Here is a 17,764-nt window from a genome sequence, read left to right as displayed (position 1 = left end):
AGACTGGCCAATAAAAATAAAATATTAAGATGGGAAAAGGAACACAGACACAGGAACTCTGCCGAGAAGGCCAGCATCCTGGAGTCGCCTCTCCATTGGATGACATTGAGACTGATGTTTTGCGGGTACTATTTAATGAAGCTGCCAGTTGAGGACTTGTGAGGCGTCTGTTTCTCAAACTAGACACTCGTATGTACTTGTCTTCTTGCTCAGTTGTGCACTGGGGCCTCCCACTCTTTCTATTCTGGGGCCTCCCACTCATTTCTCAGAACAAGAATAGACTGACGAGCTTCAGAAGAAAGGTCTTTGTTTCTGGCCTTTTTGAGCCTGTAAATGAACCCACAAATGCTGATGCTCCAGATACTTTACACGCAGCCCACTGCCATCATATGGATGAGCACTTGGTTTGGGGAATGAAGAGGAGGTGAATTGTGGCAGTTTTGAGGGTTGGGGTTTTTCTGGAAGAGGTGGAGAGCGGGGCCTGTTTTAATTTGTGGTGCACCCAACATGATGACATGATCCACCTCATCACGTGCTTCCTCAGCCCAGTTATCCTCTTAGTGCTGAAAGAAGTTAGTGACCAAAATGGCAGAATGGGCCAAAGCTGATCAGCAGCGTAGACTGTCTTCATACCTATGACTATATAGATTGTGTTTTTGTGTGTGTGCGCACAGATGCATCTCTGGCTACGTAGACTATTTGTGTGTGTTTGTTTGTGTGTGTGTGTCCAGACCTATGGCTATAGAGTGTGTGTGACCACAGTCTGTTCCATTCTGTCCTTTAGGTGGTGAGGAAGATGATGTGGTTGATGGACCATGTGTTCAAGTACACTAACTTCGGCCTGGTGTCTCTAATCCATGGGGACTTCTTCATCAGACAGGTGAGACAGACAGACTCTCAGAGACCTCGATCCATCTGGCTGGCTTTTGCTCAGCTGATGACTACCTAACTGCTCTTGTGATCAGATATTGTTTTATGTGGTCTGGCTGATCTAGCAGAAGGTTAATGCCGCAGCGTCCGGCACACACATCTACAGTGTCGGCATAGGTTTGAATCTGGCCTTCTGCGCTCTGGCAACCTCTATCCATCTTTCCACACTGTCATCGTCTCTATCTATTTTTTAAAATCAGAAAATGCCTAAAAATGTGTTTTACCTTTTCACCAATGTTTGTATTTGTCCTTTTACCTACCACACACACTTTACCTACTTTATTACCTACCACACACACTTTACCTACTTTATTACCTACCACACACACTTTACCTACTTTATTACCTACCACACACACTTTACCTACTTTATTACCTACCACACACACTTTACCTACTTTATTACCTACCACACACACTTTACCTACTTTATTACCTACCACACACACTTTATTACCTACCACACACACTTTATTACCTACCACATACACTTTATGACCTACCACATACACTTTATGACCTACCACATACACTTTATGACCTACCACATACACTTTATGACCTACCACACACACATACACTTTATGACCTACCACATAAAATTTGTGACCTACCACACACACATACACTTTATGACCTACCACACACACATACACATTATGACCTACCACATACACTTTATTACCTACCCATGCACACACATACAGCAGGAATACCTCCACCTAACAGGGAACAGCCAGGCTTTACCTACAGCCTCCACCTTAACAGGGAACAGCCAGGCAGGAAACGGCACAGCCTCACCTTAACAGGGAACACCCATGCCTCCACTAACAGGGAACAGCCAGGCAGGAAATGGCGCAGCCTCCTCTTCTAACAGGGAACAGCCAGGCGGCTTCAGCCTCCACCTCCTAACAGGGAACAGCCAGGCAGGAAACGGCTACAGCCTCCACCTCCTAACAGGGAACAGCCAGGCAGGAAACGGCTACAGCCTCCACCTCCTAACAGGGAACAGCCAGGCAGGAAACGGCTACAGCCTCCACCTCCTAACAGGGAACAGCCAGGCAGGAAACGGCTACAGCCTCCACCTCCTAACAGGGAACAGCCAGACAGGCCCAGTGGACAGTAGAGCAGTGTTATGGTACTGTACAGTAGTCTAGCCCCCTGTCCTGGAGTGACCCAGCCTGCAGTGTGGGAGCAGCTGGAAGACAAAAGAACAGAGAGCAGTGTTCTGCCTGGGGGACGAACCAACAGACGGAGAGAAGACAGAGGCAAGCAGACAGATGGACGGGGACAGACGGACAGTGGCGATGGGGGGGGGGTGGATAGTTACATATCGCAATATTATTTTGGATGATGTATCGATACTTTGACTCCCAAGTATTGAGTTGTAAAAATAATCAGAAAGTAAATGCGCCAAAACTCTGATATTTTCAACCTTTAGCTTCTCTATATTCTTTTTAAATAAAGCCAGCATGTTTACAGCACTTATTTCCATGACTGACCAAAACTAATTATATCATATTATCTCTTGTCTCTCTGCAGCAGACATATAGTGAGCAATATGTTTGGAACATTAAATCGCAGTATTGAATCTCAATACATGTAGAAATGTGAGAATCGCTATATACGGCACCTAAGTATTGTGATCGTATCATGAGGTCTTCTGGCCTTCCTGTCACGTGGCTCGCATTCTTCCCTCCAAATACCTCACACACTGAACATCTGCACTGTTGGCACCACGCTCTTTACTTAGGCTGGACTGACCGGACTGGCATGCATCGCACGCATACAAGCATTAAAATGTGATGCAGAGCCATATATTTACATCTTATGAAAATATATGGATCTGGTATGATGTATTACTACATACTATGCTCTTTACTTGGACTGCGCCACATGGCACTCACACTAGCATGAATGCTGACACACACAACCTGGCAGCCAAGGTTCTAGAATGATGTTACTGCATATTGTACCAAGTATCGGGAGCTCTACTTGGACTCACTTACATTCTCTCATACAAATATGAAGGCAAATGCCGACACATGCAAACTCGAAAAGGTAATTGTCCTGAAGGAAAAATTGTGTGCTTGCTTCAGCTGTCCAAAAGTGTTTTAAGGTTTTAAGGTTGTGTATGAAGTTTTGGGGTTTAGATTATTACGGGTTGAGAAATTGAGTCGAACATGAAGGCACATGCCGACACTACAAATGCCATAGCGTACATAACTTGACCAACATGTATAACTCTATTGTATAACATACCACATGTACTAATCACACAAATACAGAAACCCAATACTGGCACATGAATCCAGCCTCAGTGTGTTGATGCATGTTAAACTGCTTCTGAACCTGGCCTAACTGGCAATCAATCCAAAAACCCTGCTAGTGTTATCTCTACTGCTAATGGAACCACAGCTCATATGAACCTTGCTGTCCATGTATTTCAATGTAGCTTGGCTGAGTGTTACACTGATAGTGTAGTGTACCCTCTAAACTGGGTTGTAACTAGTTCGTTAGGCACCAAACAGAAAAAAAGATTTGAAACACCCAGGGACTACCTGGACTTGTCCAACAAGATTTTAGTTTTCTGCTGTAATATGTCTTGAAATGTTTTCCCTCTGTGTACAGTCATGGCCAAAAGTTTTGAATTACATAAATATTAATTTTCACAAAGTTTGCTGCCTCAGTTTGTATGATAGCAATTTGCATATACTCCAGAATGTTATGAGTGATCAGATGAATTGCAATTAATTGCAATGTCCCTCTTTGCCATGCAAATGAACTGAATCCCCAAAATCCATTTCCACTGCATTTCAGTCCTGCCACAAAAGGACCAGATGACATGTCAGTGATTCTCTCGTTAACACAGGTGTGAGTGTTGAGGACAAGGCTGGAGATCACTCTGTCAAATCAAGTCAAATGTATTTATAAAGCCCTTCTTACATCAGCTGATGTCACAGAGTGCTGTACAGAAACCCAGCCTAAAACCCCAAACCACAAGCAATGCAGGTGTAGAAGCCCAGTGGGTTGGGAAAACTTCCTAGAAAGGCCAGAACCTAGGAAGAAACGTAGAGAGGAACCAGGCTATGAGGGGTGGCCAGTCCTCTTCTGGCTGTACTGGGTAGAGAGGAACCAGGCTTTGAGGGGTGGCCAGTCCTCTTCTGGCTGTGCCGGGTGGAGATTATAATGGAACATGGCCAAGATGTTCAAATGTTCATAAATGACCAGCAGGGTCAAATAATAATAATCACAGTGGTTGTCGAGGGTGCAACAGGTCAGCACCTCAGGAGTAAATGTCAGTTGTTTTGTCATAGCCGATCATTCAGAGTATCTCTACCGCTCCTGCTGTCTCTAGAGAGTTGAACACAGCAGGTCTGGGACAGGTAGCACGTCCGGTGAACAGGTCATGGTTCCATAGCCGCAGGCAGAACAGTTGAAACTGGAGCAGCAGCACAGCCAGGTGGACTGGGGACAGCAAGGAGTCATCATGCTAGGTAGTCCCGAGGCATGGTCCTAGGGCTCAGGTCCTCAGAGAGAAAGAAAGAATTAGACAGAGCGTACTTAAATTCACACAGGACACCGGATAAGACAGGAGAAATGCTCCAGATATAACAGACTGACCCTAGCCCCCCGACACAAACTAATGCAGCATAAATACTGGAGGCTGAGACAGGAGGGGTCGGGAGACACTGTGCCCCCATCTGAAGATACTCTTGGACAGGGCCAAACAGGCAGGATATAACCCCACCCACTTTGCCAAAGCACAGCCCCACACCACTAGAGGGATATCTTCAACCACCAACTTACCATCCTGAGACGAGGCCGAGTATAGCCCACAAAGATCTCTGCCACGGCACAACCCAGGGGGGGAGGGCAACCCAGACAGGAAGATCACGTCAGTGACTCAACCCACTCAAGTGACACACCCCTCCTAGGGACGGCATGGAAGAGCACCAGTAAGCCAGTGACTCAGCCTCTGTAATAGGGTTAGAGGCAGAGAATCCCAGTGGAGAAAGGGGAACTGGCCAGGCAGAGACTATTCATGTGTAGGGTTGCTTCTCAGCCAAGTGAGTGGGCTCACTCACAAGTTTGCATAAGAACACAGCCATGAATAAAGAATAGTACCAACACATCCTCTGAGAGCAACTTCTCCACACCATCCAGCAACAGTTTGGTGACAAACAATGCCTTTTCCAGCATGATGGAGCACCTTGCCATAAAGCAAAAGTGATAACTAAGTGGCTGGGGGAACAAAACATCAATATTTTGGGTCCAAGGCCAGGAAACTCCTCAGACCTTAATCCCAAACAAACAAATTCTGACAAACTCCAAGCATTGATTAAGAAAGAATGGGCTGCCATCAGTCAGGATCTGGCCCAGAAGTTAATTGACAGCATGCCAGGGCGGATTGCAGAGGTCTTGAAAATGAAGGGTCAACACTGCAAGTATTGACTCTGCATCAACTTAATGTAATTGTCAATAAAAGCCTTTGACACTTATGAAATGCTTGTAATTATACTTTAGTATTCCATAGTAACATCTGACCAAAATATCTAGACACTGAAGCAGCAAACTTTGTGGAAATTAATATTTGTGTCACTCTCAAAACCTTTGGCCATGACTGTACACTACCACAGTAATAAAGAATAAAACAAATTAAAGAGGAAGCTTTTTGCAAAATCATTTAGTGTGCGGACCCTTTACATTTTCTGCATATTTAAACTTTGTCCCTCGTGCAGACAGCCCTGATAGCGCCCTCATGACACCCCTGTTCTGTGTTTGTTTACCCTGCAGGGTAAAGCGTACCGGGACAAGCAGCTGATCTACCTAAAGGACCACCTGGACCGGTACTACCGCAGCCGCGACAGGAAGTGGATCGTGCTCTTCCCGGAGGGCGGCTTCCTGCGCAAGCGACGGGAAACCAGCCAGGCGTTTGCCAAGAAGAACTCACTACCGCCCCTGATGCACGTGACGCTGCCGCGACTAGGCGCCACCCAGGTGATCCTGAAGACCCTAGGACCGCAGCAGGAGAACGGCAGCCTGGGGAAGGAGGCTAGCACGATGCACCCCAGCCAGTCAGGTTGGTAACCAACACACACACACACACAAAGGGCAGGGAGGGGGAGCTAATGGATCACACACACCATGTACATACATAAACTCTTTTACTATTGTCACTTCTCTCACACACACATTGAGACACACGTTAACACAGTTAAGAAAGAAGCTCCCTACACACACACACGCGCTCTTCCGTTTCACCTTACCCTGCATCCAAATTCCTAGTCACCTGAGGTCTGAGAGGACTCTGACCCCCCCCCCCCCCCCCCTCCCTAATCCTGTCAGACTATCGAGGACGAGTACAGACAGAACCATCTGTTCACCTATTATAGTCATCTAGGATCAGGTCAGCCACCAGGGCTCACCAAGCAAAGGTCTCATGTGTTTGAAGCAGAGTTTATGTCAATTGAAATTATTAAGCGATTATAATTTTAATATAAAAAGCTTCTCATTTTCAGTTTATTGAGAAATCATTGAACATTGGTTCCCTTTTTTTCAATGATTGAATTGGAAGTTCAGTTGACCTCCTGAATTAATAACTTCCATTCAAATCGACCCTACCCTGGTTTAAAGGGTATTTTACCTGATTCCAGATAGTCACTGATTCCTGGAAAATATGTTGTCAGGACGCATCACCATCCTTTGAGACACACGTTAACACAGTCAAGAAAGAAGCTCCCTACACACACACACACACACACTCTTCTTTTTGCTCTTTGACTCTCCCGGGCAGTTATCAACCATGCCTGTGCTTCCCAAAGTATAACACGCCTTAGTTCTATACTTTTCAAATGGGGGGGAGAGAAGGAGATTGTGGGTATTGAAGTAGTAATCAGACATGCGATTTTGGCATGAGACTCAACAATTTATCATAAGCTTTTGATTCCATCCAAAAAAGTGGATTAATAAAAACATGTTTTGAGTAGGCCTAGTTTTCAAGTAAAATAACTATTTCAAAATACCTCCCTGGGGCAAATCTTGTCACACTGTCAGTAAACTACACATCCAACTCCCAAAACTAATTTATTTCACTGGTAGCCTCTTTGATAAATATTGACAGTTATTCTTTCAAACTACCATACTGTTCCTGTAAATATTGTCACTCTTCCTATACATAGAATGTGTGGTGCAGATCTTGATCAAATGGGAGTTTTGTATTGAGCTTGCTGCCTGTTGACGGAATACTCGCATCAAATCATCACTTCTGTAGTGCCCTCTGAGAATACTGTTTTAAATGGGAGGGCGTGGGCTGGATGGATGGGGGTGGCGAAACACAGACAGTGTCACACATGAAGGAGCCAGAAATTGCAACTGAGGTTCCCTGGACCCCCAGCGACAGTTATCGGTAGAGTAAATTCTCTTTCTGGGGACCAGGCCTAAATACACTGATTGTGTGGGAGGATGTCTCCGCAATTAAGAAAATGCTCTGAAAATGATATGTTTATTTTACCCCTCCTCACCCAGGCTGCATACACCCATACACACAGGCGTGAGCACAAACACACATACACAGACAGGCGCACACAAACACGAGGCTTGGGCTGTATCCAGATTGTCATACCTTCATACCGACCTTGTGCCATACCGGGATATTAGGTAATACCGGCAGTGAACACAAGGGGCTGTTTTTAAACGCCACTGATACTCTGTAATCCGAAGGTTAGCGATGCTAACAAGTACATGTAAAATCCCATAGAGAACTCTAACTAAATGGAAGAAGCTAACCACTTAGCTAGATGGCTAACTAGCTACTAAATTAGCAAATCGAATGCACAACTGCAGAGCATTTAGCACATTTTAGACAGTTAACTTAATAGTTAGATGATATCTAGCTGAGAAACATTTTGTTGTGAATTCCATACTGTAATTAGATCACCTGGTGTATTCTGCACAATAGTGAGTGACTCACAAGGCTCTGGTTTCTCGTCTTTGTGTGCTTGTAAACAAACACCACGTGTTCTCTGTTCACTAAACACATATAAGAACACACACATACATTTAATAGTGCCAGACATGCACACAAACATATAAAGTGGGCATTGCTGTTCTGATTTCAGTTGTCCTTGATGTCCTTTGTTTAACTTTTTTTTCTCTCTCTCATTGTTTGCTATTTTCTTGTCTTTTCCTTTTTTCTCTTGGTTGTTGGTGCATTGGGGGGTTCTTGGGGGTGGGCAATGGAATTAACTTTTTTTTTTTTTCTGGGGGAGGGGGACTGTGGGAGGGGTCTCGAATGGTTGAGGGACAGCTGTGGGGGCATCTAGGAGGGTTCGGGATTCACAAGATTGTGATCATGAAAAAGGAAACTATGACATATATTTTATATCACTATCATGCACACGCACCCTCACACATAAGGATAGCTCTGTTGCAGAGACTGATACATGTTTGATAGTGTCTTGATGCTGTATTGTTTGTCCTTCGTGTTCTAATACTTTTATGCTACCCCTTCCTTGTGTTTTTTATAATAAATCATTATAGAAAAGCAACAACAAAAACACCACGTGACTGGGGAGGGCCATAACCTTCATGATAGGTGAAATGAAGATGGTGCCGAGAGCCTCACTCTGCTGACTCACACAGGCAGATATTGGGCCACTCGGAGGAAATGGGATTTGATGTTAATGTTTCGCCCACACAGCTCTCTGCTTCTTCCTCCTCCTCCACCACCACCACAGCTGTGTATCAGCCACACAGCTCGCTGCCTTCTCCTCCTTCTCCACCACGGCTGTGTATCAGCCACACAGCTCGCAGCCTTCTCCACCACCTCCTCTGTGTATCAGCCACACAGCTCGCTGCCTTCTCCTCCACCGCTGTGTATCAGCCACACAGCTCTCTGCCTTCTCCACCACCTCCGCTGTGTATCAGCCACACAGCTCGCTGCCTTCTCCACCACCTCCGCTGTTTCAGCCATACAGCTCTCTGCCTTCTCCACCACCTCCGCTGTGTATCAGCCACACAGCTCTCTGCCTTCTCCACCACCTCCGCTGTGTATCAGCCACACAGCTCACTGCCATCTCCTTCTCCTCCACCGCTGTGTATCAGCCACACAGCTCGCAGCCTTCTCCACCACCTCCGCTGTGTATCAACCACACAGCTCGCTGCCTTCTCCACCACCTCCGCTGTGTATCAGCCACACAGCTCACTGCCATCTCCTTCTCCTCCACCACTGTGTATCAGCCACACAGCTCGCTGCCATCTCCTTCTCCTCCACCACTGTGTATCAGCCACACAGCTCGCTGCCACCTCCTTCTCCACCACCTCCGCTGTGTATCAGCCACACAGCTCGCAGCCTTCTCCTTCTCCACCACCTCCGCTGTGTATCAGCCACACAGCTCGCAGCCTTCTCCTCCACCGCTGTGTATCAGCCACACAGCTCGCTGCCATCTCCTTCTCCTCCACCGCTGTGTATCAGCCACACAGCTCACAGCCTTCTCCTCCACCGCTGTGTATCAGCCACACAGCTCGCAGCCTTCTCCTCCACCGCTGTGTATCAGCCACACAGCTCTCTGCCATCTCCTTCTCCTCCACCGCTGTGTATCAGCCACACAGCACGCTGCCACCTCGCTTCTCCTCCACCGATGTGTATCGGCCCCTCTATGTCACCCGGGGTAAATAAAGACAGTCGCACAACAACAGAATGTGTAAACCCAGAGCCAATGACTGCTGAATTTCTCGCTGGTGGCTTGGCCTGTTCAGCCTATTCAAGCCACTCAACCGAAGCATGGTTGCCAATTTGATAACTGCTGTTAAACGGGCTGATGTGGAAATGCAGGGGAAACGTTGTAGTCTTAATGGCCGCTTGTACAAGGTACAGGGATGACAACGCATTCGGCAGTTAGTTGATGACTCGCTTGGTGCTATGCCTTTTGGTTTTTGATACGTTGTGTATGGGATTTTCCCGTGCTCAGTGACTAATCACAGGTGTCCATTAACCCAGGAACCTCCTGATTGGTTAAGAGCATGGCCTGACTAGCCTCATTGTCAGGGAGACCTTTGTCCCTGTGTGCATCCCACTTCCTCTATTCGTGTACTACTCCCTATGGGCTCTGGTCTAATGTAGTGCACTCTATAGGGAATAGGTTGCCATTTGAGATGGACACCCTGTGTATGCTCCCTCTAACTGTTTACAGCATCCAGGCTACTGCGATGTGGTATCAAATGAATGGCTGTGCTGTCATTACAGTATTGTTTGTCACTGCGTTACAGGGAGGTAGTGATAGCTTGGCACCACGCCTGTTTCGGATCTTGCGGCAAGCTCGGCTGCTCGGCTTTCACTATGCAGAGAACCAGATCCCTGTTACCCTCATGGAGATTGGAACACTGTTGGCCTGATACAAAATGTTCAACATTGCCCAGGCAGGAATAGATGTTCTGTTGAACAGCATCAGAACTCTGCTTTCATTCTGTCTGTGTTCATCTTAGCAAAGTTTTGAGACAACAGAGTTGTCCAAGTGCAGTTAATTGATTTAGTCTGAAAGACCTGCGGAAATTGACAATCTTTTTCTTCTTCCTCCATCTGATCTTTAAATTTGTAAAACACACGCCCGCGCATGTACACACATTTGAACGGTTGTGTGTGTGTGTGTGTGTGTGTGTGTGTGTGTGTGTGTGTGTGTGTGTGTGTGTGTGTGTGTGTGTGTGTGTGTGTGTGTGTGTGTGTGTGTGTGTGTGTGTGTGTGTGTGTGTGTGTGTGTGTGTGTGTATAACCGTTCAAAAGTTTGGGGTCACTTAGAAATGTCCTTGTTTTAGAAAGAAAGGCACATTCTTTTTGTCCATTTCAAAAAACATCAAATTGTTCAGAAATACAGTGTAGACGTTAATGTTGTAAATGACTATTGTAGCTGGAAATGGCAGATTTGTTATGGAATATCTACATAGGAGTACAGAGGCCCATTATCATCAACCATCACTCCTGTGTTCCAATGGCATGTTGTGTTAGCTAATCGAAGTTTATCATTTTAAAAGGCTCATTGATCATTAGAAAACCCTTTTGCAATAATGTTAGCACAGCTGAAAACTGTTGGTCTGATTTAAAAAAGCAATAAAACTGGCCTTCTTTAGACTCGTTGAGTATCTGGAGCATCAGCATTTATGGGTTCAGTTACAGGCTCAAAATGGCCAGAAACAAAGACCTTTCTTCTGAAACTCGTCAGTCTATCATTGTTCTGAGAAATAAAGGCTATTCTATGCGAGAAATTGGCAAGAAACTGAAGATCTCATACAACGCTGTGTACTACTCCCTTCACAGAACAGCGCAAACTGACTCTAACCAGAATAGAAAGATTGGGAGGCCCCGGTGCACAACTGAGCAAGAGGACAAGTACATTATAGTGTCTAGTTTAAGTAAAAGACGCCTCGCAAGTCCTCAACTGGCAGCTTCATTAAATTGTACCCGCAAAACACCAGTCTCAACGTCAACAGTGAAGAGGTGACTCCGGGATGCTGGCCTTCTAGGTAGAGTTCCTCTGTCCAGTGTCTGTTCTTTTGCCCATTTTAACCTTTACTTTTTATTGGCCAATCTGAGATGTGGCTTTTTCTTTGCAACTCTGCCTAGAAGGCCAGCATCCCGGAGTCACCTCTTCACTGAGTTTGAAACTCTCCAACACACACACACGCACACATTCTCTAACACACACGCACACATTCTCCAACGCGTGGGTGCGCAGTCTCCAACACGCGCGCGCAGTCTCCAACCCACACAAGCACACACACACGCAGTCTCCAACCCACACACACACACGCAGTCTCCAACGCACACACACACGCAGTCTCCAACGCACACACACACGCAGTCTCCAAAGCACACACACACGCAGTCTCCAAAGCACACACACACGCCGTCTCCAACGCACACACACACGCAGTCTCCAACGCACACACACACGCAGTCTCCAACGCACACAGTCTCCGACAGTCACACACAAAGGCCAAACAGGCTACATCTGTATTTGTAGGCCATTGCAGCCTTATGTCACAGATCAGAGGCTCGGCTTGAGCGATGAGGTTTATCCTCAGATAATCACCTGGACCATGTCACTGCCCACCTCGCCTGCTAGCTCTGTCCGCCCTGTGATGCCATGGCTCTGTGTCTGAAAAGCTTACTTAATCCTCAAATCCTTGTCTCCTCGCTTCCTCAATTTCTCTAAGCTCATTGGAGGAGTAGATCTGAGGGAGGGACTATGGATCCTCCCCTCCAATGAGCTTTGAAGAGGAACTAAGGAAACAAGGACGGAGGATCAAGGATGTGACGGCTAGTAAGGTTTTCATACACAGCCTGTGTCTGGGTCAGACGTTCCTCTCCTTATGGTTTCAACCCCCCTCAGCCTCTCTCATCCCCTCTGTCCCAGCCTAAGGATGCACAACCCACTCTGACAGACAGACATACACACAGACACACCACTTAGTCACTTACTCTCTCTCCCTCCAATCTGTCATCCCTCTTTCTCTCTCTTCCCTTCTGCCCCTGTCTCCTCATCTCCCACCTCTCTCCCCTGTCCATATCATCCTCACTGTCTGCCTGTGATGCTCATTCATGTCCTAACTCTCTCTATCTCCGTCTGTGCAGGTAGTAAACCCAAAGGGCTACAGTGGGTGGTGGATGTGACCATAGCGTACCCCAAAGCCAGGCCCATGGACATCCAGACGTGGATCTTTGGCTACAGACCCCCCACGGTCACACATGTACACTACAGGTAATGACTGACCCCAACTATACTGACACCTCTCTCTTTATCTCTGTACCTCTCTCATCCTCTTAGTCTCAATCCAGGGCTGGGCTGCGTTGTTTTGGCTTTAGGGCTCGGCCAGGTTCTTGGCTTTAGGGCTCGGCCAGGTTCTTGGCTTTAGGGCTCGGCCAGTTTGTTGGCTTTAGGGCTCGGCCAGGTTCTTGGCTTTAGGGCTCGGCCAGGTTCTTGGCTTTAGGGCTCGGCCAGGTTCTTGGCTTTAGGGCTCGGCCAGGTTCTTGGCTTTAGGGCTCGGCCAGGTTCTTGGCTTTAGGGCTCGGCCAGGTTCTTGGCTTTAGGGCTCGGCCAGGTTCTTGGCTTTAGGGCTCGGCCAGGTTCTTGGCTTTAGGGCTCGGCCAGGTTCTTGGCCAGGTTCTTGGCTTTAGGGCTCGGCCAGGTTCTTGGCTTTAGGTTCTTCTTTAGGGGCCAGGTTCTTTTGCCAGGTTCTTGGCTTTAGGGCTCGGCCAGGTTCTTGGCTTTAGGGCTCGGCCAGGTTCTTGGCTTTCGGGCTCGATCAGTTTGTTGGCTTTAGGGCTCGATCAGTTTGTTGGCTTTAGGGCTCGATCAGGTTCATGGCTTTAGGGCTCGGCCAGGTTCTTGGCTTTAGGGCTCGGCCAAGTTCTGTAAGAACATGTTAAGGCTCTTGTTCAGATCTTGTAATTATAGATTCATTCTGAGGAAGATTGGCGATGGGAAGTATAGCAGTTGTTTTTCAGGCTCCTGACCAACTCTGCTATTTTGGGGTTTTATGCGCTGATTTTCTGTTCTTTTGTACATAATGTTACCTCCATCGTTTCCTACGACTGTAAACAGATTCAGAACAGCGATCACTAACCTTGATTTGGATTAATATTTCTACTTAAATAAAACGGCGGCACAGGACATACTGCTCACCCCTGACCCGGCCCTAATCCCCCTACACTAGGATAATAAAGAGACGGCGATATAGAGGCCGATGTGCTGGTGCCCTGATGAAACTACGGCGAAGAGTAAATGATCCACCTCCACCCTCTGTTTAATTAGCGAATTTACAATCACTTGAGAACAAACTGGACGAGCTCCGTTCGAGACAATTCTATCAATGAGACCTGAAGAACTGTAATATCCTATGTTTCTCTGAAACTTCAAGCCTATCACCTCCCAAGATTAGGCTGGCAATACTATAGTGCCTATAAGAACATCCAATTGTCAAAGGTATATGAAATACAAATGGTATAGAGAGAAATAGTCCTACAATAACTACAACCTAAAACTTCTTACCTGGGAATATTGAAGACTCATGTTAAAAGGAACCACCAGCTTTCATATGTTCTCATGTTCTGAGCAAGGAACTTAAACGTTCACGTTTTTACATGGCACATATTGCACTTTTACTTTCTTCTCCAACACTTTGTTTTTGCATTATTTAAACCAAATTGTACATGTTTCATTATTTATTTGAGAATAAATAGATTTTATTGATGTATTATATTAAGTTAAAATAAGTGTTCATTCAGTATGGTTGTAATCGTCATTGATACAAATATATATATATAAAAGTACATAATTGGTGGAACTCTAGTGCATACATATCCCAACCAAAGGCCATGGATTACAGGCAACATCTGCACTGAGCTAAAGGCTAAAGCTGCCGCTTTCAAGTAGCGGGACTCTTAACCCGGACGCTTGTAAGAAATCACGCAACGCCCTCCAACGAACCATCAAACAGGCAATGCGTCAATACAGGACTAAGATCGTACTATACCGGCTCTGACGCTCGTTGGATGTGGCAGGGCTTGCAAACTATTACAGACTACAAAGGGAAGCACAGCCGCGAGCTGCCCGGTGGCACAAGCCTATCAGACAAGCGAAATGCCTTCTATGCCCGCTTTGAGGCAAGCAATACTGAACCATGCGTGAGAGCACCAGCTATTCCGGATGACTGTGATCACGCTCTCCGTAGCCGATGTAAGACATTTAACCTCTTACGTTGACCCGACACGCATGCGTCCCATCTAGCCATCTGGAAATGCAAATGCGCTACGCTAAATGCTAATAGCACTCGTTAAAACTCAAATGTTCATTAAAACACACATGCAGGGTACTGAATTAAAGCTACACTCGTTGTGAATCCAGCCAACAAGTCAGATTTTAAAAATGCTTTTCCGGCGAAAGCATGAGAAGATATTATCTGATAGCATGCAACACCCCGAAATACCCGAAGGGGACGTAAACAAAATAATTAGCATAGCCGGCGCTACACAAAACGCAGAAATAAAATATAAAACATTCATTACCTTTGACGATCTTCTTTGTTGGCACTCCTAGGTGTCCCATAAACATCACTATTGGGTCTATATTTTCCGATTAAATCGGTCCATATATACCCTAAATATCGATCTATGAAGAGTGTGATCAAGGAAAAAACACCGTTTTAAAACGCAACGTCATTTTTTTTTATTTAAAAAGTCGACGATAAACTTTCACAAAACACTTCGAAATCCTTTTGTAATCCAACTTTAGGTATTAGTAAACGTTAATAATATATTAAATTGATCACGGGCGATGTGTATTCAATAGCTCCACGTCTTGAAATCATGTTCAGAAATTTCTACTCCAAAACATCCTGTCGGAGACCGGAAGGAATGGGCTCCCTCTTACTCGTTTGACCAAGAAACAAAGCGCAGGCAATTGACAAGACTGGCGACATCGTGTGGAAGCTGTAGGACTTGCAATCTCAGCCCCATCTAATTTGCTTTCCAATAGACAATACATGCAAGTGGCGCATTGATATATTTTTCAGATTTTGGTGATCAGTTTTTCTTCCGCTTTTCGATGAAACACATGTTATGTTATAGTCACAGCCGTGATTTAACCAGTTTTCGAAACGTCAGAGTGTTTTCTATCCACACATACTAATCATATGCATATACTATATTCCTGGCATGAGTAGCAGGACGCTGAAATGTTGCGCGATTTTTAACAGAATGTTCAAAAAAGTAGGGGGTAGACTTAACAGGTTAAACAGGTTAATATCCACTAGGCAGCAGGGCCAGACAGATTACCAGGACGCATACTCAGATTACCAGGACGCATACTCAGATTACCAGGACGCATACTCAAAGTATGCACTGATTTGATTTGACTACAGCTCAGTGTTCAACACCATATTGCCCTCCAAGCTCATCACTATGCTAAGGACCCTGGGACTGAACACTTCCCTTTGCAACTGGATCCTGGACTCTCTGATGTGACAACTCCATGTGGTAAGGGTCGGCAACAACACATATGCACGGTGACCCTCAACACTGGGGCCCCTCAGGGTTATGTACTTAGTCCCATCCTGTACTCTCTGTTCACCCACGGCTACGTGGTTGCGCACAACTCCAACACCATCAAGTTTGCCGATGACACAACGGTGGTAGGCCTGGTCTACCCCCAAGCTGTGACTGGTTTCTACCCCCAAGCTGTGACTGCTAAATAGTTAACAAAATAGCTACCCAGACTAACTAAACTAAGTCAAACTAAACTTTTTCAGGACCCCGTCCTTCAAAGATAATTCGTAAAAATCCAAATAACTTCACAGATCTCCATTGTTACGGGTTTAAACACTGTTTGCCATTCTTGTTCAATGAACCATAAACAATTGATGAACTTGCACCTGTGGAACGGTCGTTAAGACACTAGCAGCTTACAGACGGTAGGCAATGAAGGTCACAGTTATGAAAAATTAGGACACTAAAGAGGCCTTTCTACTGACTCTGAAAAACACCAAAAGAAAGATGCCAAGGGGCCCTGCTCATCTGCGTGAACGTGCCTTAGGCATGTTGCAAGGAGGCATGAGGACTGCAGATGTGGCCAAGGCAATAAATTGCAATGTCCGTACTGTGAGACGACTAAAACAGTACCTGTACTGTACTCTGGAGCGGGATCGATTTGGATGTAGAGGATCTGTCATGGTCTGGGGGGGTGTCACAGCATCGTCGGACTGAGCTTGTTGTCATTGCAGGCAATCTCAACGCTGTGCGTTACAGGAAAGACATCTCACAGCAAGAACTGGCAAATATGGTGCAGTCCATGAGGAGAAGATGCACTGCAGTACTTAATGCAGCTGGTGGCCACACCAGATACTGACTGTTACTTTTGATTTTGACTCTCTCACCACCCCCCCCTTTGTTCAGGGACACATCATTCCATATCTGTTAGTCTCATGTCTGTGGAACTTGTTCAGTTTGTCTCAGTTGTTGAATCTTGTTACGTTCATTCAAATATTTACACATGTTAAGTTTGCTGAAAATAAACTTAAATGTGCTGTTGTCCAGTAAATCACCTGATAAATTAGGTGACAAGGTGCCTGGAGTGCCACTAATGGATCACTGCTAATTAGCAAAGTAGGGACATTGAGACGTTGTGACTCCATAGTAACCCCTATTCATGTGACATACTGTCCAGACGGAAGTATGGAGCCGTCCTAGCTGCAGTACGGAGGGGCCGCCCTAGCTGCGGTACGGAGGGGCCGCCCTAGCTGCGGTACGGAGGGGCCGCCCTAGCTGCGGTACGGAGGGGCCGCCCTAGCTGCGGTACGGAGGGGCCGCCCTAGCTGCGGTACGGAGGGGCCGCCCTAGCTGCGGTACGGAGGGGCCGCCCTAGCTGCGGTACGGAGGGGCCGCGGTACGGAGGGGCTGTCCTAGCTGCGGTACGGAGGAGCCGCCCTAGCTGCGGTACGGAGAAGCCGCCCTAACTTCTGTGCAGACAGAGAGGACTTTGAACCTACTTTACAGCCATTACACTGATAGTGCTGTACGCAACATAAAGCAGCTACTTAAAAGGTAGCGAAATAGCCTCAGTCAGAAGCCTACAGTTGGTGTGGCACTGTTAGGAATTCCCCCACTCCCATCCACAGGGCTCTGGTCAAAAGTAGTGCACTATATCGGGAATAGGGAGCCATTTGGGAACCACAACCCATTAAAGTGGCGCTAGCCTCATGTCAACCTGGAATTAAAGGGATAGTGCTGAAAAGGATACTTTAAGATATGACACTAGGACTGCATAGATCACTCCCTGGTTAA

The 17,764-nt window shown here is 46.3% G+C and overlaps 1 protein-coding gene across 1 annotated transcript in view; it reads left to right on the top strand.

The window, feature by feature from the left end:
• lpgat1 (lysophosphatidylglycerol acyltransferase 1) overlaps nucleotides 1-17,764 on the top strand; it is a 69,468-nt gene that overhangs the window by 42,057 nt on the left and 9,647 nt on the right. The window contains exons 4-6 of the mRNA XM_046291199.1: nucleotides 785-880; nucleotides 5,728-6,013; nucleotides 12,560-12,686. Coding sequence (XP_046147155.1) covers nucleotides 785-880; nucleotides 5,728-6,013; nucleotides 12,560-12,686 — 509 coding nt within the window. The remainder of the gene's footprint in view (nucleotides 1-784; nucleotides 881-5,727; nucleotides 6,014-12,559; nucleotides 12,687-17,764) is intronic.

The sequence above is a fragment of the Oncorhynchus gorbuscha genome, linkage group LG12, assembly GCF_021184085.1.
Source record: "Oncorhynchus gorbuscha isolate QuinsamMale2020 ecotype Even-year linkage group LG12, OgorEven_v1.0, whole genome shotgun sequence".
Classification (NCBI taxonomy): domain Eukaryota; kingdom Metazoa; phylum Chordata; class Actinopteri; order Salmoniformes; family Salmonidae; genus Oncorhynchus; species Oncorhynchus gorbuscha.
Note: the sequence above shows the minus strand (reverse complement) of the source record. Positions and strands in the feature narration are given on the sequence as shown.